Source organism: Erythrolamprus reginae, chromosome 1, assembly GCF_031021105.1.
Source record: "Erythrolamprus reginae isolate rEryReg1 chromosome 1, rEryReg1.hap1, whole genome shotgun sequence".
NCBI lineage: Eukaryota > Metazoa > Chordata > Lepidosauria > Squamata > Dipsadidae > Erythrolamprus > Erythrolamprus reginae.
Window position 1 is genome coordinate 127,356,929 of NC_091950.1, and position 23,239 is coordinate 127,380,167.

At 37.4% G+C, this 23,239-nt stretch overlaps 1 protein-coding gene across 3 annotated transcripts in view; it reads right to left on the reverse strand.

The window, feature by feature from the left end:
* Window positions 1–23,239, reverse strand: part of PTPN5 (protein tyrosine phosphatase non-receptor type 5) — a 93,838-nt gene that overhangs the window by 38,354 nt on the left and 32,245 nt on the right. Inside the window, exons 4-8 of one of the 3 annotated variants that reach the window (XM_070764545.1) lie at window positions 8,715–8,896; window positions 8,551–8,636; window positions 8,266–8,385; window positions 5,159–5,242; window positions 227–462 (exon numbers count right to left, since the gene is read on the reverse strand). In XM_070764545.1, the coding sequence (XP_070620646.1) occupies window positions 227–462; window positions 5,159–5,242; window positions 8,266–8,373 (428 nt within the window). In that variant the 5' untranslated portion in view covers window positions 8,374–8,385; window positions 8,551–8,636; window positions 8,715–8,896. Of the gene's footprint in view, window positions 1–226; window positions 463–5,158; window positions 5,243–8,265; window positions 8,386–8,550; window positions 8,637–8,714; window positions 8,897–15,607; window positions 15,656–23,239 lie in introns of those variants that run through there. The other 2 variants (XM_070764535.1, XM_070764526.1) reach the window with 2 other exon arrangements.

Here is a 23,239-nt window from a genome sequence, read left to right on the forward strand (position 1 = left end):
ACATTTTAAAAAGATTAATACCATTTGAGAAATCCATTAGTTTCCTAGAGTATATTCATAAACAATAATTGGGAATTAATTAATTATTGAGCCCAGACGGGAGTTGCTTAATTTTTTAAAGAAAATAAGTTTGTTTGGCCCAAATTCAGTTGACTAAGTTCATAATGGAAAAGCTTCCCCTGCCCTGTGATAAGCTCTGATTGCATTTTTTCACATGCTGCCTTACCTTTCCTGCAGCCCTACAGATTTAACTGTAAGAGTTGCTGGATCTGTTTCTGCTTTTATATCCATCACACAGTCAAAAACTGGTGACTCTGGTACGGGATCAAAATCAAGGAAGTCATCATCGTTTTTATCTTCTGTCCATTCAGAATAAGTGAACGATGGTTGGCGGCTTACAGACTGTCGCCTGTCCTCTTGGAGGGGAAAGGAGGGACCTGGAGCTTTCACAAGGCGCCAAACCTATGAGAAAATAAACCTTACTGCATTTAATGCTCTCTAGAGAGAAAAACGGTGGGTTCTGCTGAAGAGGACAAGAAGAGAAGAAGAAAATGCTATGCAGTGCCTCTGTATTGTCTATTATAGATTTTGCACTCAGGGTGGAAAGCTTTATATCTCGTGGTTTTCTCAGTAGAATTACCACCGAATACAGTGGAGATCCTGGAAATGTGCAGAGATGCTTACATGTATTTTACACAGTGACCCACTATCATGGCCTGCACAATCACCACATGCAAACTAGGTCATTACCAGGAACTGTTCCTAGATTCTGAAAACAATATTTCTCCTAATGAAAGAGATGAAGGCTTCTTGAAAGGAGAGCTTCCTGTTGACGTATTTCCATTTTTAAAAAAATCTCTCATAAACTGATTTTTGTAAAATCTTCTGAGACCAGAAGAACCAACAAGGAACAAAGGGCTAAAGAAATATATGCATAAGCATCTTTGCAAGAAATGTGGCGTTCAAATAACTTCCAATTCCATCAATAATTATTCTGTTTCTACCCAAAACTTGGCATTAAGAACAAGGTTGTGTTTAATAAGGAAAAAGGATAAGGATAGGTAGACTGAAGGGGGGGGGATGACCTTATTTTAGAGGTGTGCATAAATCCCTTTGACCTCTTTTTCAATGAATCATGGTTTCTTGCTGACTTTTCCCCACAGTTCAGCAGTCTGCTGGGTAGAGGAAAATATGCTCCACTTCTTTTTCTTTATTTATATAAAATCACAGAATTAAAAAGATATGTACTACTGTACTTTTAGATTAGTGGGGGAAGGAGGGAAATTAGCTCTCTATTGCCTAGCCATTGATTTATTTCTGATTTCATTATCAAGTTTTTTCTTCTTTTTAGGCATCCATTTGTGTGCAGGTTTTTTTAACGTCACCCCTGGAACTTTAGACAGCAATATAAAGTAATGTAGACCAGTGATTTTCAACCTTTTTTGAGCCGCGGCACATTTTTTACATTTACAAAATCCTGGGGCACACCACCAACCAAAATGACACAAAATGACACCTTAAGTCACTCTCCTCTCTTTTTCCACTCCTGTCTCCTTCCCACCCTTGTGTGTGTGTGTGTGTGTGTATACACATTCTTGAACCATTTCCAAAAACAGGTGAGGGCTTGGTTTTTCTCTCTCTTATTCTTTGGGTGCTTTTTATCATATGCTTTAAATCAAGAGTCACTTCCCTCTCTCTTTTGTTTCTCTCTCTTTCCTCTCATTCTCTGGCTCAATCATTTTTTTCTCATTTCTCTTTTTTCCTCCCCTTTCTGCTCATTTCTCTCTCTCTCTCTTGCTTTCTTTCTCTCTCTCTCTTTCTTTCTTTCTCTCTCTTGCTTTCTTTCTCTCTCTCTCTTGCTTTCTTTCTCTCTCTCTCTCTTGCCTTCTTGCTCTCTCACTCTTGCTTTCTCTCTTTCACTCTTTTCTTTCTCTCTTGCTTTCTCTCTCTCACTCTCTTTCTCTCTCTCTTTCTCTCTCTCTTGCTCTTTCTCTCTCTCTTTCTTTCTCTCTCTCTTTCTCACTCTCACTCTCTCAGCAAAAAGTTGCGAGACTGGAACCTGAGCTTCCTTCTTCGCGGCACACCTGACCATGTCTCGCGGCACACTAGTGTGCCACGGCACACTGGTTGAAAAACACTGATGTAGACGAATATAGACCAATCAATTGACCCCCACCTCCCCCCTGTGCTTCCTGTTTCTCCTTCTCCTATCTTTGAATTCATATTATTGTGCTTTCCTATTTTATTTTTATTGTTTCATTGCTTTGCTATTGTTATCTTTTCATGTATTATTTTTTTCTGTTTTATTGTTGTAAGCTGCCCAAATAGCTCTATGGCAGGACAAGCAGCAAATATTTTTAACAAATAAATACATATAAAAATAAATGATGTAGTTTGTTTCAGCCTCTGAAACCTCCGTTTGTGAAGCTGGGTGAGGCTATATTTGGTGTATATAAGATGCACCCAAATTTCTCCCTCTTTTAAGGGGCGGCGGGAAGAGGTATGTCTTATACTCTGAAAAATACAGTACGTTGCAATACAATCTAGCCAATTTAAGAAAACATATTGCCTTGCATATTGTGGAACTCTCAATAAAATCACAGTAATGGAGGTTTTGTTACTTGAAAAATAAAGGAGCTTCTTACAAATATTGAAAATATGAAAATAGTGTATGGGGGAATTTTAAACTATAAAAGATAAGTTCTAAATATTCAAGGTATGTCAAATCTAGGTTCTTCTCTATCAAGTAGAATTAAGGAACACTTTAATTATATAAATTAAGTTGATTCCTGTTTTTATTTAACACTTAATAACTTTTCATGTGAACTACTGAACGTAAAGACTTCAAGATATTTTCCTGATACAGTAGCACCTCGTCTTACAAACCCCTCGTCATACGAACTTTTCGAGATACGAACCTGGGGTTTACGATTTGTCTGCCTTGTCTTAAAAACCATTTTCGTCTTACAAACCGAGCCCGGCTGCGTGGGCTCTCTTACTGCGTATGCGCTCTCTTACTCACGCAGGGATTTCCCTGCCTTGTGACTGCCAACCGCCCCGGGAATTCCCCGCTGGGATTCCCCACCTCCCGACTACCAGCTGAAGTCAGGATGCCTCCCCCTGCCCCTCCCAACCACCGCTGGCTTCAAGCTGCCGGCAAAGTGGATCCTGCCTCCTGAGGAGGCGAAGCACTTGAGACGGAGGGAGGGAGGGAGAGGGGGGCAGGCCCCTGGGTCAGGAGTCACTCCTCCTGCCCCCCTCCCTCCCTCCCAAGTGCTTTGCTTCCTCAGGGAGACGTCCTGACTTAGTGCTTTGGGAAGCAAGAACCTGCTGATTTGGCTTGGGGGGGCAGGGGGAGTGACTCCTGACCCAGGGGCCTGCCCCCTCCCTCCCAAGTGCTTCTCCTCCTCAGGAGGCAAGATCCACTTTGCCGGCAGCTTGAAGCCGGTTCTGGGTGGGAGGGGTGGGGGAGACGACCTGGCTTAGTGCTTTGGAAAGCACGGAGCTGCTGATTTGGCTTGAGGGGGCAGGGGGAGCGAATCCTGACCCAGGGGCCTGTCCCCTCTCCCTCCCTCCCTCCCAAGCGCTTCGCCTCCTCAGGAGGCAGGATCCACTTGTTTCGGGCTTTGGGAATCACGGAGCTGCTGATTTGGCTTGGGGGGACAGAGGGAGCGACTCCGGACCCAGAGGCCTGCCTCCTCCACGCTTCGTCGAGGAAAACTTTTAGGGAGGGTGGTGCCCTGCCACTTGACAAGCCACAAGGCAGCTTCCTGGCATGTCAACCCACCCAGGAGGCTCCCTCCGGGCAGCCTGCGCTGTCTCCCCCTCCTCCTCCCCCCTCGCCCCCAAAAAGGATCAGAATTCCAGCAGTAATGAGGCAAAAGGGGTGATTTTGGGGCTTGCATGCATTAATCGCTTTTCCATTGATTCCTATGGGAAACAATGTTTTGTCTTACGAACTTTTCACCTTACGAACCTCGTCCCGGAACTAATTAAGTTTGTAAGACAAGATATCACTGTATTGGTCTACATCTAAACTTATACCATAAGAACCTTTCCCCGTACTTTTTTGTTACTTTCTAATGTACTTAATTAAAAGTTAAATAGGAAAAAAGCATAGCTCAATAGAAAATTAAGTTGGACTAATCCCAGTGTTTTTATTCTGACTGTGTTTGCTCTGTAATAGGGAATATCTCATTGTAGAAATGGTTTGAACTTTTTACGGTTCACTGCCAATTTAGAAGCTTGTCCTGTGCATTTTAATATGCATGAATATCCTGATCTATGGTAGCAACTTATTATTTGATCAAACAATAAATATGGTGAATAAAAGCTTTACAAAGAGCATATGAATGTACAGTAAAGCTAATCTTACTGCCCACATCAGTCCTCTTATTGAGAGAACTAATTGCCCTTTTTAGTAAATGATTTTTTAAAAACTTTTTTTTTGCAAAAGTAACAGAGGGCACCCTGCAATTGTCTAATTCAGTGGTTTTCAACCTTTTTTGAGCCACGGCACATTTTTTACATTTACAAAACTATGGGGCACATTGAGGGGGGGGGGGGCTAAAAAAGTTTGGACAAAAAAATTCTCTCTTCCTTTCGCTCTATTTCTCTCTCCCTCTTTTTTTCTCTCTCCATCCCTTTCTTTCTCTCTTCCTTCTTTCCTCTTTTTTGCTCTTTCTCTCTCCCTCCCTCCCTCCCTCCCTCTATGTCTTTCTCTCTCCCACCTTCCCTCCCTCTGTCTTTCTTTCTTTCTCTCTCTTGCTCTCTCTCTTGCTTTCTTTCTCTCTTGTTCTCTTTCTCTTTCTTTCTCTCTCTTGCTTGCTTTCTCTCTTGTTTTTTTCTCTCTCTCTTGCTCTTTCTTTCTTTCTTTCTTTCTCTCTCTTTCTTTCTTTCTTTCTCTTGTTTTCTTTCTCTCTGAGCTTCGCGGCACACCTGACCATGTCTCGCGGCACACTGGTTGAAAAACACTGGTCTAATTTCCAGAATCTATCAGAGAATAATGTTTATGAAATATATACGTACATTGCTAGGGATTATTTAAGCTTTTTTTTCACCAAACGTACCAGTAGAACATTCTAAGGAAACTCAGAAATTATTAATTTATTCAGCAAACTCTTCAACTGAAAGTAATGCTTCTAAGATGTCAGCTTACCAATGTTGCTACGAGTAGCAAGCCAAGGGAGAACAGAGACAGGAGGAGGTAAGACACTGTGATGCTTTCATCTCTGATCAGATTCTATGAAAGATACAAACCTATAGTTATTTTAGGGTAGTGAAAGACCCAGAGAGGCATACAAGAAAATGTAATGAAGTAAATTGCTCTGAAGGTGGCTGTGAAATTATATACGGTAAATCATTTTTTGACCGGATATTAATAATTCAAACTCGAAAATAAATAATTTTTCTCACTCATTAAAACAAAACCCTTTTCCAATCCATCAAACTATAACATGCCCTCCCCTGGGTAACTAGGGGCCACTCAAGTCATTTTTGATGTTATGAACTAATTCAGAAAAACAATGTGAAATTATGAGTTTCTGAAATATGATTTTAAAAAATCACATGATCAAAAAGAAACCAAGAAAAGATAAATGTCAACACTTGCAAGTTTCACATCTATTATAGTTAAGCACACCTTTCTTGACTTCTAAAATAGATAATAAAAGGTTCACTCTGAACAGAAAAGGCCCTGTGGTGAGAAGTTAAGGTACTATTAGCAACTTTAAAAGGGGTTGTAGTTTGCCACTCCTTGGAGGTCTTCTCCAAACCCAGATACCCTTCATAATAATTACTAAAGCTATAACCTACTCGTGGTCACGGAATAATTCTGGAGTATGCTGGAAACAGATTATCTAAATCCTTTGGAATCCAGATCATACTTGGGCATAGGATCTTGTGAATTAATTGTTGACATTAGTTCACTCCCAAGAGAACATCTCTGTTCAGCATAAGCCATCTGTCTTTGTTACCATTCCTCCTTGACTTCTGAAAGCAACTTGAGAATAGACTTCTGTTGAGTGAATGAAGAATTTGTTTCAAATTCTTGAGTTCTAACTCTTGAAAAGATTAAGCAGACCAAGAAACAGATGCCACATAGGTTTAAAATTATTTTTATTAAGATGGGCTATAGTATTTGCCACAGCCTAGGAGGAGCTCAGCACCTGAGCTCTCTCACTCACCCTATCTAAGTGACCCATTTGAAAGATTTATCTTGAGGGGCCAGAGAGAGCTATTCACATTCCTGTTAGTAACTAAAGCTCCATACCTCTAGGGAGAAGGGAGTAGAAGACAAGTGGTAATTGTTCCAGTTTAGGCCCTGAAAGCAGGATACGAAGTAATGGATGAAAACTAATCTAGGAGAGAATCAACCTAGAATTAAGGAGTAATTTTCTGACAGTTATTCAGAACAACTTCTCTCCATAAGTTGTGGGTTATCCAACAATTGAGGTTTTTAAGGAGAAATTGGAACAACTATTTGTTTGAAATGGCAGAGGCTTTCCCGCTTGAGCAAAGGTTTGGACTAGAAGTCTTCCGAGATTGCTTCCAATTCTGTTGTAAGCCTTTTGCTAATGTTCTTTTTACAACGCATTATTGTCTACAAAAAAAAGGGCTCTGCATCAGCAACTATAGTGGCAAAAGATGTACAATTAGAGTTTGGAGAAAGGAAGTGATTATGATAGTACTGCCAATCTGTATGGTGGCATAAGGCCAATAAAAGAGGAGAAATGAGTCAGAGGTATAGCCAGGAGCAATGAATAAAGAAAAGGGACTCAGATGAATAAGGATGTAGCAGTAACTCAAAGCACTGCAAGCTATTAAATCTTTACAACACATCATACAAAATGCAATCCAATTATACTTTATATTATCATTGTGATATTGTTTTCAGATAGTTTTCCAAAACCGACATAACTCAGGTATGAATAAAGCAGTTTTTCACAAGGAATAAAACAATTACATTTAGAACTTATGTACTGGAATCGTGATGTTCATTGGAGGGTTTTTAAGTTCAGGAAATTATAATAAGTTACATTCAGTCATGACTGATGAAATTCCTCTTTCATGGTATAAACGATGTCTATAGAGATTCTTAATTATCCAAGTCATGGTTGTCCCAAAGGTGCTTTTTCAACAGGCAACTAACTGGACTTTTTGTTTTTTTCTCTTTTCTCTCTCTCTTTCTTTGAAGATGTTTCACTTCTTGAATGAGAAGCGAAAAGTCTTCAAAGAAAAACCAGAAAGTTTGGTTGCCTCTTGAAAAAGCCCCTTTGGGACAAACAAAAGGGAAGTACGATCTGCAAACAGAAATTCAGTCATGTGATATTTGAATATAGCTTAAGAGCTTCTGTTTCCAAACATTCTTTTGAGAAAGGGGAAAGAAATGCCACAAAATGAGAGGCTGGGTGATTTAACGCCCAGACGACAATTGCCGATGGCGGGAACCAACTCAGTACTGCCTATCAGCTGGGGGCGTTCCCCGTAGTATTTATTTATTTATTTATTACTTAGATTTGTATGCCGCCCCTCTCCGAAGACTCGGGGCGGCTCACAACACGTGGAAACAAATCATAAATAATCTGATAAATTTAAAATTTAAAGATTTAAATAGTAGCGTGGGAACGCCCCTGACTACCCAGTGGCCGCTCGGGCATTCTGGGAAGCCGGGGGCGGGGAGTGCCCCTTTATCAGGGCTGGCTCTCACCCCCCCCCCAGCTTCCCTTGCCCCCCAAGCTCACCACAAAGCGGACAGAGAGGACCTCGCAGACTACGGTTGCAGGACGGCGATTCTGGGAGCTTCCAGGGCCTGGGGGCAGCTGGTTGCATGTGAGGTCCTTCCTGCGGGCAGCCGCCGTTTCGGAACCCCTGTAATCGACAACGATCGCCAGGAGCAGCTCAGGTTTGCAGCAGGGCGGTGGGGGGAGCATTGGCAATGTCACCCAGCGCCCAGGAATATAATGTGTACCAGGCGCTCACCGTCGTTCATTCAAAGCGAATATCCTTGTCTGTCTTATATAAACATTGCGGTGCATTTAGCGGGAAATATGCAGTTTCCATTTGTTCAATTTTGTCTGTACACTGCTAATGTCAAATTCAGAACTGCTCCTTTATTCATAATTTAGCTAGAGATGCTATTCATAATGTATAACAAACACTACTTTATGTACAACATCTATTATTAATATTCCATCCGAGGAATTAGCACTATCAAGAAGATCATTAATACACCACATTGAAGTATACTGAAATCATCGAACATACCTTGCCAGAATTTGAATCCAGTCGCTGTGATGGATGGACAAAGTTGGGCAAGACAGCCAAAATATCCCGAACTGCTGGAATCGTCTCACATCCACCACACCAAAACATAAAGAAGAAAACCTGTGGTTTAAAAAGATCACGAATAGTGAGGTTACTGCCCTTTTTAAGTGTTAAGTAGCAAATCCAAGATTTCAATTAATAATCTTCTATTTATAACCATCTCTATTTTTAAAGCAGAGGCTTTTTGCAGCTGCAAAATTAACTTGAGTAAAAAGACTGAGTTACCTGATGTAACACGGCACATCTTTTGATTTAATTTCAGCTATATCAGCATTTATGACGTGGGAAATCTGCCCCTAAAATGTATGAATCTAAAAAAAACAAAAGCAATGTTTTCCTTTTCTTTTGTCAGAAAGCAATGTCCATCCCAATTATGATAGAATCCTTACCAAGAACAGTGACAGGATAAAGAGATATAGATTTCCGCCTGTTGTCATCCCATTCCACCAGGTCACCCAGCGATGGTATGGAGGCACTTCAACACTTTTTAGAGGGGGTTCTGTCTTGCTCTGTTCTTCTGGCTGCCCATGTGTTCCATTCAGTGATTCCATTTCTGCTGTCTTGAAAATACCTTCAGAAATAGAAATGATACAATCAGGAGGGAAGTAGCTATGTATCTCCCACGTTCCTACTGAAACAACAGACTACATAATCAATTCTAAAGATAAAATTACTACATGCCAAACTTGTAATCACAATTCTTAAATGTACTTGTAGATATGAATAGGATGTCATGGAAGTCCTGGCAACTTTCCTTAGAAAAAAGAAGACTGGAAACAGTACTGCACTTTTTTTCTTCTTAAGCAACAAAATTGGTATTTTTTCTTGTTTCCCTTAATCATTTAGGCTGATTTAAAACATACGCATCACTTTGATTTTCTCATTTGATACATTGTAAAAGATGAAAACATTAAATTATTTAACAAATTAAGGAACTGGTTTTAATTCCTTAAACTTTTTATAAAGATTGTTTAAGGGCATTATTTTAAGATGCTCATAAAAAAAGTTATCTGAAAGTATTTCACAGGCTCCCCAGTATTCGCTTTAAAGCCGTTATGGTTTTTATGTAGCCCCATCAAAATAATGCCTACTGGGAAACATACCACACACATATGGAGCTTGGATACTATTGTGACAATGAAGCATTTCTGAGCCATAATGTAATAATATTCCCCAACACTAATGCCAATTTCTAAGAGCAAAACAGCTATATTGCTTCACTTTGATTTATTTCAGAACATGCCTTGTTCTTGGCTATTTTGAACTGCTGGAAGAAGATTTGGCAATGAGGAAGAAGGAAATAAGTCTTCAAGACAAACCACGTCTCCTCATTGTTGTCCCAACTTTGTGGCAGGAGTGTTTTCTGGCAAATCCAAGCTGTAAATTCAAGAAAGTATGTGTTATGTATGTTTAATTGGAAGCCAATTTCAATTGGGATTCAGCCACAGGTCTGTGAGCCTAAAAACAAACCTTGATAAAATTTTATACCCCACTGAATTCACTTCTGAGCAAGCTCACAAAAAGGCTCGACTGGAAATCTTGGAATCAAACTCGGTCATTATTTCTTCTACAAATGTACCAACAAATCCAAGAACAAACATCGTTCTCAAGCCATGCATTTATTTCAGATAAAAGAACAGCGGTTAATTCCTACCTAAAGATCAAAAGTACATAATTCACGATTGCATTAGTATACTTCTCTCCCCCCCCCCAAACCCATTACTAAAATATGTGTGGGTTACACACATAGAAATGGATTGTGACTATCACAAAGGGAATCTGCTTGTTAGAAATTATCGACCTGAAATTCACAAAGGGCTAGAAATACAAATGGAGTTTTCTTCTCCTCAGCTGAATCCATTTTCATTGCTAATATACTGAACGTTCTGCCTCAGTTCTTAGCCCTCTTCTCCTACCCATCCCCTCCCACAGATGGCCTCTTGCCCTGTCTGAGCAAACTGAAGAGAAGCCATGTGCTAAAACACTGGAGAAGAAGGCTTGATTTTAAACAGTCTCCGGTGAGTCATCATGTCTTCCACACATTAATTTCCACATTGCGCCCACTCAGTCCAGCTGTCATTTCGTATGAAATAGATGGTAAAGAAACATTATCCATTATTTCACAGAGGATGTTTTTTATAACAGAACGGCATCTTAGTCAAGAAAGGTTGGAGAAGAAGGACTATAGCTTTGGTGCCTGGTTACATACTATTCTAGTCTTTCCCGACCTCCAGACACATTGAAAGTACAGATTTGTGGGACCACTCCCATAATTATCTGTTCTGTCAGGCTCTCTGACAGGTACAAATTTCAGACACACACACGTTTGAAAATTCAAAACAATGTTCTTTATAATGAAAATTCACTTAACCTAAGCCCTCTTTTGGTATAGCAAAGAGCACTGGTCTCCAACCAAACTGGTAATTTGTACAAGTCCCTTATCAGTTCTGTGATACTTAGCTGGCAGCTGTGAGGCAATTCAATGTCCTTCTTTCACAAAGTGAAACACACTTTGCCCTGGTTTAGTTTAAAAGCGGGGGGAAATCAGCAAACAAAAGGTCAAAGTCAGTAAAGCAGTCACGAAACACAACGATCAGATAATCCTCCACAATGGCCAAACCCACAGGCTGCTATTTATAGCAGCCTCACTAATCACCACAGCCCCACCCAACCACAGGTGGCCTCATTTTCTTTGATGATAATCTCTCAGTTGTTGTTGCCTATGCATCGCTCTCCGCATGCGTGGCTGTATCATTAACTCTTATTCTGAATCCAAGGAGGAGCTAGATAATTGATCTCCTTCTGAGCTGTCTGCCACACTCTCCTCCTCCCTGTCACTCATGTCTTCTTGGTCAGAGGAGCCTTCATCAGCAGATTCCACCGGGAGCAAAACAGGCCTGCAGCATGTGGATGTCTCCCCCACATCCACAGTCCTTGGGGCCGGAGCTGGGCCAGAGCTAACCACAACAATTATCTATCCAAATGACCAATTTGGGGGCTGTACAAGCATCTGGCATCTGGATGAGGTAGGCCAGTAATGGCGAACCGATGACATGGGTGCCACACAGAGCCATATCTGCTGGCAAGCGAGCCCTTGCCCTAGCTCAGCTCCAACGTGCGTATGTGTGCCGACCAGCTGACTTTTGGCTTGCACAGAGGCTCTGGGTGGAGGTTTCTGGCTTCCAGAGAGCCTCCTGGGGCATGGGGGAGAGCATTTTTACTCTCCCCTGGCTCCAAGGAAACATTTGGAGCCTGGGGAGGGCGAAACACGAACCTTCTCGGCCCACCAGAAGTTGGGAAACAGGCCAGTCTCCATAGGGCCTCCGGGGGGTAGGGAAGCCGTTTTTGCCCTCCCCAGGCATTGAATTATGGGTGTGGGCACTTGTGCACACGCGATAGTGCACATGCACGCTCTTTCGGCACCTGAGGAGAAAATATGTTCGCCATCACTGAGGTAGGCTGTTTTGCACACATAAGTAAATCTTTCCAAGCAATGACTAAGGGGGTAGGTGAAACATGACCAAATCTGACAGCCTTGCTTAGCAAACTATGAACCCCCACCTTTTTCTACCATTTTCTTAATTCACGTTTTCCTGTAAAGTAGAGATGAGATAAATTGCTTCAAGGAGGGCAGGGAATGCTAAGTCAGAAACCAGCAGCAGATTGGCATGGAGACATACAGGTAGTCCTTGACTTACGATCAAAATTGAGCACAAAGTTTATGTTGCTAAGTGAAAAATTTGTTACATGTTAACTGACTCGCTATAGTTGTTAAGTTAGTAACACAGTTGTTAAGTGAATTTTATCCCTTTACTTTTTTTGTTATATTTGTTGACCGAATCACTACAGTTGTTAAGTTAGTAACACTGTTAAGTGAATTTTGTTTCCCCATTGACTTTGCTTGTCAGAAGGTGATCATGTGACTCCAGGCGGATAGCTGCTGGTTCGATCCAGTTCTCACGTACTAGTGGCGGCAATTCCCCCCCCCCCTCATCGAATCGGCAGCAGTGGCCGGCTGTCCATACCCCCAAACTAACTCTCCAGTTGCTGCAGCCAGCAGAGAACCCTCTGTGCATGCAGCCGTCATTAATGTGAGTCAGATATTAAGCATACGAATATAAATCACTTGGCCATGGGGATACTGCAGTTGCCACAAGTGTGAAAAATGGTCATAAGTCACTTTTTAAACATTTTTTAAACGTTTACTAAATGAACTGTTGTAAGTCAAAGGCTATCTGTAGTATAATGTTTCACTCTGAAGGACCTTTAAATCATACTTGTGAGTGTGTATGTATTATATGGGGTTTTCTTTTTAAATCTTAAATGTTTTAAATGTATTCAGATTATTTATGATTTGTTTTTCTCTGCTGTGAGCCGCCCCGAGTCTTCGGAGAGGGGCGGCATACAAATCTAAATAATAAATAAATAAATAAATACTTGTATGGTTAAATATGCAAGAAAACGTGTAGCTTCAATTTTACAAAGGAATTTGGGACATAATATGAGAAGGATGGGAAGCCAAGTAGAAATCGTATAGAATGGTGGTTGGGTAAGGGAAGATGGCTACAAATAAATGCAATATGCAAACATCTGAATGAAAGGGAGAATAAAGAAGCACTATTTAGGGAGGAGATAGAGTTAGAGAAAATAATAAGAGAAAAAAGTGAGGGTACCAAGGTATAAGATGTTAGTGCAGACAGATGGGTATGTGTCCCAAGGATTGACTAAATGGTGGCAGAGTAAATTACAAGTAGATGTGCAAGAGATGAAAAATATAGTGCAGAATACAGTATAAGGAAAATTAAGAATACAAGGGCTAGGGAAATGAGAAGGAAAATATTACATAAGTGGTATTACACACCCGTTCAACTTGCGTATTTCCAGCAGAATGTTAAAAATACTTGTTGGCATGGGTGTCAAGATAAAGGAGTGTTTATGCATATGCTTTGGGAATGCCCGGTAGTGCAAAACTTTTGGCAAAAAGTGCAAGAGGATATTAATAGGATGTTAAATATACGACGGATAATTACAAAGGCAAATGGCAGTATTAGTTAAAAGCAATGCAATGGGAGAATTTAGAGAAATAAAACAAGCAGCGATAGAAAGCGCTCAGGCGGTAATAGTCTTGGGTTGGAGGGATGCGACAAAATGGACAATGCAAAATTGGTATCGGTACATGGTGGATCATATTCAATTTGAGATTATGGAGAAAAGGATGAACTCGGTTAATGAAACTGATTTGCAACAACTGATGGGATGATGGGACAAGGTAAGACGATATATGGTTAGTAGAATCTGAGACCAAACTACAAGGAATAAATTGGAATCACTTTATAATATGTAAATAGATATATTGCTCTTGAGTTAAAATAGTATATATAAGAAATACCCCCAATTTGGCGGATGGGTGTGAATGTTTGTCTGATGGTGGGCACCAATCACTGAGCACTTGTATGTTATGTGTGTGTTTTATATTCTATTTTTTAAAACCAATTTTAAAAAAACATTTTTTTAAAAAGGAATCTGGGACATAATTAATTTGGAGCCAGAGACTCCAAGTGACACGTTGTCATAGACTGGAGCATTTTGTACTTAAAATGTTTCCTAGTCATGTGTTTATTAATAGTAAACAGCACGTAAGAGAAACAGCTGTGGACATCTGATGTCGAATTGTCAGACAAAGCCGAAATAAAAGCATACAACTTAAGTAGTTCTCTCAATGTAGCTTACAAACCAGTGGGGTTATTTTATTCTTCACAATTCAGTAGGGTAGACTAAATGAAAAACACTGAACTATCAATCATAATGACTGAAAGTAGCTTGATCCTGGTCAGAGGAATATTTGTTTGTATTGTACATGTCTATGGTTATTGGACAAAAATTCAAACCTATTTTCATTTTTATTTTAAATCTGAGTGATGTATCAATAGCAAACAAAGATTATAGTAAACAAAAAGCTCTCTACAACTTTTCCAGTAAGCAAAGGTATCACACAAAGTTGACCCCTTTCTCTTTTATTATTTCAAATTGCTTTAGAGGTTTAAGCAAACAAGATTTGGGAAAAAAACCAAATACTTAGGATTACTGTGCAGGAAGAATAAAAGTTGAAATACTATGTAGATGATGTAGCATTAATGCACCATTATTCAATTACAGGGAAATATAAGAAAGGTCATGAAAATAAATATAGACCTGCTGAATTCTCCAGATATAAAATCTGTGAAGAAAAAACAAAGATAATAACAAAATATTTAATCCTATAAGAAAAAGACTTTATGAAAAAGAGTTGGGATAGGAGACAAGAAAAAAGTGAAATATTTGGGTCTCTACTTGACAGAAACTAATAAAAATGTATAATATTTCAAAACAATTATGATAAATTATGAAAAGATCTTTTTTTAAAATTCTTTGAAAACTTAAAACTGTTTTGGGTGGGATTTATCATAACAGTAAAAATGAACTAACAAAGTTTATAAAATCCAAAAATACTAGAACATCAGTAATAAAAGAAGCCAGCTTAGCCAATGGACTTCCAGCTGCAACTGTTAAGTGGAGTTATTAACTGGAAAGAGAGAATGTGTGAGAGAGAGAGAGAGAGAGAGAGAGAGAACACCTCTCTTGCACTTTATTTTTAATCGGTTCTCTGAACTGCATAAGCAATTTACTAATGGTTCGGGCAACTGGTGAGAACCAGTTGAATACCACCTGCGCTTAGAATTAATACTACAAACTGTCTGATTCAAATGTTGATTTCTATCAACACAGAAAAGCCTCTCTGATATTAGATGGGATGGCTCCCATGACAATGAGTGTGTAGACTTCATCTCTTTGATCCAAAAAACAAACAGACACCAAAGTCACCACACACCACATTTATATGCAAAGTTTAATTCTGTCCAGCCACAGTAAAGCTGTTGCTAGAACAGCTTGGGAGGTAAGCAATCATAATATATTGCCATTCTCATCACAGTCCATTAGTTTCTCATGTCACAGTAATATAAAAGAAGTTAAAAGATTGGTTGTGTTCAGGATCCCGCAGTCCCTATTTAATGTGCCTTGTTCTATCTAGAAGAATTTGCTTCAATTTTTTTATTAAAAAATGCAATTGAAAAGATTAAAACACTAATGCAAAATTAAAAAAAGAAAAAACCTAAAATGATAAAAACGACAAAAAATATAATGAAAAATAGAAAATACAGATAAAATAATGTAGAAAAGAGAGATACGTATAAAGAAATGAATCTCCCCTACATCACAAGCACAAATAAGTTCAGTAACGTACCGCTTTTTCTGATCTCTTCTTCCCATATCTCAACTCAGGAATTTGCTTTTTAATGAAGCCATCACCCACGCCCTGACAGGCAGAAGTTGAAAAAATAATTGCTGTCAACAATGCACACCCACGCTTTTCTAATAAATGGACTAGGCTGTGCTTAAGTTGTGTTAAGCTACATGCTCTTCTTTCAGAGTGGTTCCTTGCCAAAGACACTCACAATTAGCAGCAAATGAATCCGAAAGTATGTTCTTTGTGCCAATATACCTATATCTTACATTGCTCTGGTTAAGTTATTACGTGTTTGCGGCATAATTTGCTTGCATACATGGCCTTAATGGCAAGAAGGTGGCAAAGCACCTACTCCTGAGTTCTCAAACCTGATTGTTCTCCTTACAAGGTTTCTACTTCAAGCAAGCATTGTCAAGAACACAATAGTTTTCAAAAAAAGTCTTAATTAAATGGAAGAATAACACTAAGCCAAAACTTGAAGGTCACACCATGTTTGTTTATTGTAAAAACAGCAGCATGTAAAAGAGAAGAACATGGGGATAATTTATTATACTTGTTTCTCCTTTCTAGAGTACAGAGTTGGTTCTTTGCCTTTAAAAAGAAAAGCAGGGGGGATTCTATTTTAAAATTAAAAAGATTCTAGTATCTTTTTTAAAAGTATGTTAAGCAGCAATAACATACAGCAAATATTTAAAAGGCCGCTTTTCATACATATTAACAATTGTATTATAGCTTGCATTCCTCTGTGTGCCAGTGTATTATTAGAATGTTACATTTATTTCTCTTTTGAAATCTCACTGGAGGACTCCTTAGTAAGAATTCCAATAGAAGAGAATTAATCTCAATTGGGGTTAAACTGTAATTATAAGAATTTAACAAAAATAATAATAACTCACATTGCCTGAGTAAAATAATTCACACTTGAATTGCACATGCTTACTTGTATTTGTAATTTAGAACAGTGCAAATTATAACTGAAGTTGTGAAATAATTTGCAGAACTGAAAATGTAAACCAACTTCCTTAGAAAAAGGGTACATCCACACCAAGCAATTTTTGTAAGCTTTATAACTATAGATTTGTGATTGTTTTGGCACTTTATATCACATTCCAAATTAAGTATACCTCACTTCCCTGAATACTAAATGGTTAGTAATGGCAGTGCTGCAGGGCTTAGTTTTCCTCATGAAATCTTACTGGTGTCTTCAAAACATTCTGCACATTAGATAATGCTTTCTTGTATGGTGCTATTCAGCTGCAAGGGAGTGCAACATCACATTCTCAACAGTTGGGTAAGTTATTAACTGGGAGAATAGCAGCTGTAGTAGAGCACTTCTCAAAAACAATATTTGCAGTGCCGTAGAATGTGATAATTTATGTCAATTAAAAGCAACAAACTCATAACAGCTTATAAAATAGATTTTCTAATATTGTATTTTTATTTTACATATGCTTATTACAATTTCTCTTCCAGCTCATTCTGTTGGTTCCTGTAAAGGAAGGATTGACACAACCTGGGAGCAAAGTTAAGAGGGATCAGCCTAGGATCCCTACCACTCTACCATCCACAAGCAGACTAACTTCACTTGAATTCTGTTGACCCTTAACTCCTAGCAGGTGCTAACCATTAGTTGAGAAGTTTCCTGTGCATAGGCATGAGCAGCAATGTCAGCTTTATTACACCTCCACACACTGACTTAATCTTTTGTGCCTGACATTTCCTAAGTTTTTCTGTGACCTTAGCTAACAACTCTTCTCATTTTATTTTTTTTAAACGTCTGTTACATGTTAATTCCACATTGAAAATTACTGACTAGTGATTCATGTAGACCTAAGCCATAATGAATGTGTATTATACACAAAAACATAACTATTTAGATTATGTGTGAAAAGGTTATTGTATTCTTTTTACTAGAATCAATTGACAGGTCTCTTGTTTCTTGCAGTTGTAGAAAGACTGAGATTGCAAAGTTGGTAACTTGAACTTCCATTATTTCAAGAATCATCATGTGCTGGAGACCTTCATGCAACTCTTTGCAATGGCACAAGTTACCCATCAAAAAAGAATCTCACAACCATTCAATAATTTTACTCTACAATCAACTTTATATCTCTGTGATTCTTTTCATAATCAAATTTCAGATTTTATTTTTTAAAAACCAATCTCTCATCTTACCAGCAATGTAAGAGATTTGGGGGGGGGGGGTATTTTTAATGAGTGTGACTTGATTTTAAAGAAATTGAGATCCAAACTAAAATTTCTCCATAGTTATTGAAGAATAATAGCAACATATCTTCTAACTCAAATTCTCTTGTGCTTTTTAAAAACTTTTATTGGATTTTTATTTTTAAATATAGGTATATCACAATAATAATAATATATCAACTTTATTTGATTAGTCAATCGACCATATCAAAGCAAGAAAAGGACCACATCGGTCATCATAAAACTGTGACTGGTTAAAATACAGTAAAATTGGCTAAAATAGAGGGAATTTGAATAAATAATAAGTTAAAATGCAGTATAATAAGCTAAAATTGAGTAGTAAAACATGAGAATATAACTCGTGCAAAGGATTATATTAAACAAAACTAAGATACTGATATAAAATATTCTTAAGTAAGTTCATCTCCTTTGCATGCCACCCCAATATGTTCTATAAAACGTATTCTCATCTGTACAGCCCTGACTATAAACTTAGCGGTTCTAGAAACTACATATATATTTGTACCCTGAAGAAAAAATGATAATTGTTTATTACAGTCCCAGTGTATGATTTTGTCAAGTAGGGGCTGTAAATACTGAGGTCTTACTGAAGAGTATAGTTTACAATTGAGTAGCACATGTGCAATGTCTTCTATTTCTGGTGCACCGCAAATGCATGTTCTCTCAAAATATGGTACTTGGTGGAATCGTCCGTATCTAACCATAGAATCTAACTGCTCAAATCTTGCTCTAGTGAGTGCTGGTATATCAATATCAATACATGAACAGTGTGTCTTCATTTTGATACAAACAACAAGGTGTTGTTACATTAATCAAACCTATATAACCCTAGTATTGATATGTTTGTTTTAGAGTAAATTGTTCAAAATTTCAATGTTCTGTTTTAATGCCAATATTATTAAGTGTATAGTAATACCATCTTTCAACCCCCAATCTGTCCATCTAATTGACTTATATTCTATTATATAAAAATGTATCTGCTAATATCCCCCCTATTTCTTATTTCTACCTCTATCTTACCTACTAATCAGGCCACCATTCCTAATCCTAGTGTTTATACTAAGACATAGTTCTTCATTATTTGGTTATTCAAAGTCATAATACACTATTCAAACACCAATCATCCTTTTATTTAAACAATAATACCATCTTTCAACCTACCATCTTTCCATCTAACTATTGCTTTATATAAAGGTGTGTACAGTATTCTTATCTCTACCGCTATTCAAGTTTTTAATCAGGCCATCATCCTATTACAAAAAAGAAAAAGAAAAAATATTTTTTTAAATTCATCATCTCTTGATTTAATACTTCAATTCTTATTTGTTTTTTAGCTTGCTTCCCTTACTCCTCCCTTGTATCTTTGTCTCTATCAGCATCTGTGTCTTCACCATTCAGTCTAAGTATTTCTCCCATTTCTATCCTCCTAAACTGCCATGTCTCTGGAGTATCCACCCAAACCCCTAACTCCCTTTCAAAAGGAACTTTCAGGTTATCCAATTCCATTTTTAAATATCTTAAAGTACTTTTCCCTTGGTTTATTTCATCAGTCATTATTATATTTATCATCTTCTCCTTTTCATCTTCTTGCTTTGTTTGCTGGTTTGTTTGTTCTCTTTTCCTCCATTATTTCTGCAGTTTCTTCTCTTTCCTAGACTCTTTGATCTTCACTGATTATCAATTGTACGGTATTTCCCATTTTCTCATTTATGCCTTGCAATAGAATCTTTATCTCTGTGATTCTTGTCATAGTATCCCTAATGCTTTGAAACATCACAATTTCTTTGACATCTCACTCATTTCCTCCTGATGGAGCATTTTGTCTTATTTTAGTAAGTCCTGCTCTTATTCAATAGTTCAAAACCAATATATTCAAGTCCAATGTTGTTCCTCAGAAAATTCAACAATCATAGTTCTTTACATCTCAGGATTATTAATCAGTTCTATTTAAGTAGTGCAGGCAGCTTGCACAAATCAAGTCACTTAAGTCTTCCAAATTCTCACAAATCTCCAGTAATTATAAAATACAGTGGTACCTCAAGATACGAACCCCTCGTCTTACGAACAACTCGAGATACGAACCCGGGAACATAATCTGCATGTATATGCTATCATGATGCATGAGACATCATCATGGTTTGTACAGTGTAGTATGGTAAGACAGCAAACTACAAATATCATTTTTCTCATATCTGTTTCTATGATATTATGACTTATAATGTCATCTTGCTTCAGGTACTTCTCATAAGTATTACCAGCCAGCCTCGCTTTCTTTAATATATAGAAAGAAAAAAAAAATGCAAAAAGGGAAAAGAAAAACCAAGCCGGAAGGGAAAAAAATAACCGGAAGGAAATAAAGATTTTTAGATGTAGCATTAAAATTTAATAATATGGTATTCTACTGATCAGTTTTTCCATTGCATCTATAAAAAGTCAGTTCGAAAGCAGAGAATCCACAAACACAAAACCTGGAATAAAAGATTGCTTTCTATAGCTCATTTTCAATAAATCTACATTTCTTCGTATAGTAATGAATTCCAAAGTGATGATTTTAAAATTGAAAATCATAGTTCCAGTATATCTTAATGTCATATTCTTATTCACAAAATCACATTAACAAACTTAAGGATATTAAACTAAATAGTGGAATGTCTTTCCTTTACCCATATTGATAAAGTTCACAGTCAACCCTTTTAAAACATTCTCTTAATTGTCTAATAAAAGGGGGAAAACAATCATTTATTCAATTATTTTCATTTTAAGATAATAAATACACTTAATGCCTTTAACTATTTATTAATATTGGCTATAGCAGCAGTTTATTTTATGCATACATACATACATACATTCATACATACATAAATACATATTTACAACTTATATAATATACATTTTAACTTCAACTTTTAACCATTTGACTATTTTTAAAAAATCAGACAATGGAAAACATCAAAAGCATATTTACATGCTGATGGTAATTTATAAATTTTTTGGGGGGTATAAAAATATAATATTGTAAGATATGATATAATAGCACAGACAAAAAAGCTAAAATCAATGGAAGAACTAGATAAATAAGGCATAAAGATAGATCAGTATAGGTATATTCAGTTACAAGCAGGATACGACAAAGATTTGTAAAGATGCTTGAAATTGAACACACTGCTATTCTGCCATTTGAGATAATCCAACTTCCTCTTACTATATTTTAAATGGTTTTAAAACTTGATTAGCTGGTTTTAATAATTGAAAACAGGAGGGAGAATCATGCAAATGGCTTATATGATGCTGATATACAAGGTAATAAATACATTTTGTTATTGCTTCGTCTTGTGCTTTTAAAAGCTACAAAACCAGCTTTCTTAAATTTGGAACCATTTTTGCATATATTTAAAAACTGATGATATTTATACGCCAAGAGCACAGTACCCAAACTAAGAAAAATAAATATAGATCAATTTTAAGGGACCCTGGAAAAAATCCTTCTTGAAATAGAACTCTTAAAAAGCTAAAGAGAAATTAGGATATGTAAATTTTCTATCAGCCAATAAGAACATAAGGATTATTATTCAATTTCTAAGCAGTCCAATGATATACTGTATATCAGATTTTAAATCTGGGTTTACAATTTATACAGTATTGCTTGTGTCAAAGAAGATAAAATCAGAATTCCTGTCTTCAAATATGAATTTGAAGTAGTAATGGGTTGAAGTATTCAGGATGCTTTAATTGGTTGGATAAGGGTGATTGTGGGCGATTCACTTAAAGAAAATTCAAATGAGGAAATAGAATTCTATGTACTGTTTTCGAAACTCTGGTGGAGTTTCATTATGGTATTTAAGACAATTCCAAGAAAAAGAATTGCAAAAACTCTTACTGTACCACCCCTTTTCAGCTGCCTCATTTCATTCAGCACAGTAAGATACCGTTATATAAGCCTTGTGGAAGAAAAGCTAGTAATTTATTAGTTCAGGAAATATTCAATTTGCCAAGTGTTTTTAACGAACTGTTTAGTGTTATTGTTACATATATTATGCTTATCTATGCAGTTTATTCAGGATCAAGATTTTTTTTTCCATGCAAACAAGCACAGTTGGGGGAAAAAAGAGCATTAAAATTATTCACCAGATTAAATTCCAGTACAGAAGCTTGTAACATATTCTACACAAGAGAAATAAGGTTAAGTGGAACTATATTACAATTTAATAAATCTAAAACTTGTTTAACAGTTCCTTCCATAATCATTTCATTGCAGCTAAACTAAAAAGATATATCATATAATTATTTTAAAAATCGATGGTCCATAGAGTAGGGCCATAATAATTAATAAAAGCAACATAATAATTAAAATGTTAAGAAACAGTTCCCCTTTCAGTCAGAATTCTGGCCACAGTACCGACACTAATGTTTCTGCTTCTTGATATCCTTTGGCAGAGGATGGTACATCCACCTAGGTGCTTCTTAATCCCCCAGCAGCTTTTAGAGAGTCATGGTTGGTTCAGAGAATTGAGAATAGAAGCACTGTACTAGGATGGTTCATCTCCTTTTTCTAGCATGATTTCAATCAATATGCTGCAACATCCTACCGGTCAATGACTACTTCAGCTTCAATCGCAACAACACAAGAGCACGCAACAGATTCAAACTTAATATTAACCGCTCCAAACTTGATTGTAAAAAATATGACTTTAACAATCGAGTTGTCGAAGCCTGGAACTCATTACCGGACTCAATAGTGTCAATCCCTAACCTCCAACATTTCTCCCTTAGACTATCCATGATTGACCTCTCCAGGTTCCTAAGAGGTCAGTAAGGGGAGTACGTAAGTGCACTAGTGTGCCTTTCGTCCCCTGTCCAATTGTCTTTCCTTTATCTCATATATCATATATATTTTATTCCTTTCATATATCTTCTCCTCTATTTTTACATATTATCTTTATATATATATTACTTCATGTCTATTCTATTCCATATGTATTGTGTACTGGACAAATGAAAAAATAAATAATAAAATAAATAAATAAAATATTGAGGGGGCAAGAAGTCAAATCAGAGGCCTCTATTCTGGGGCTGACCTTTATAGCTTTTCTCTCCATCTCTTCTTCTATTTAACATCTACATGACATCAGTGGATCATATAGATGTGCTAGGTGGTGCTATTATTAGTTTTCTAATGCTCACTTACAATTTGTTGATGACAATCCTCACAATGGATCCTCCATTTTATTTGCAGCCTACAAATAAAGCAGACTGAAACCAGCAGGAAAATGATTTTTCATGGGGAAATAAAATGTAGTCATTCCATGGGTACGTCTTCAGAGGGTTAGCGACCAGCTGGGTTCCAACTGGCCACTGCAGGACCTTCTTCTCCCACATAAACACAGGGGGCCATCATTCTATCAC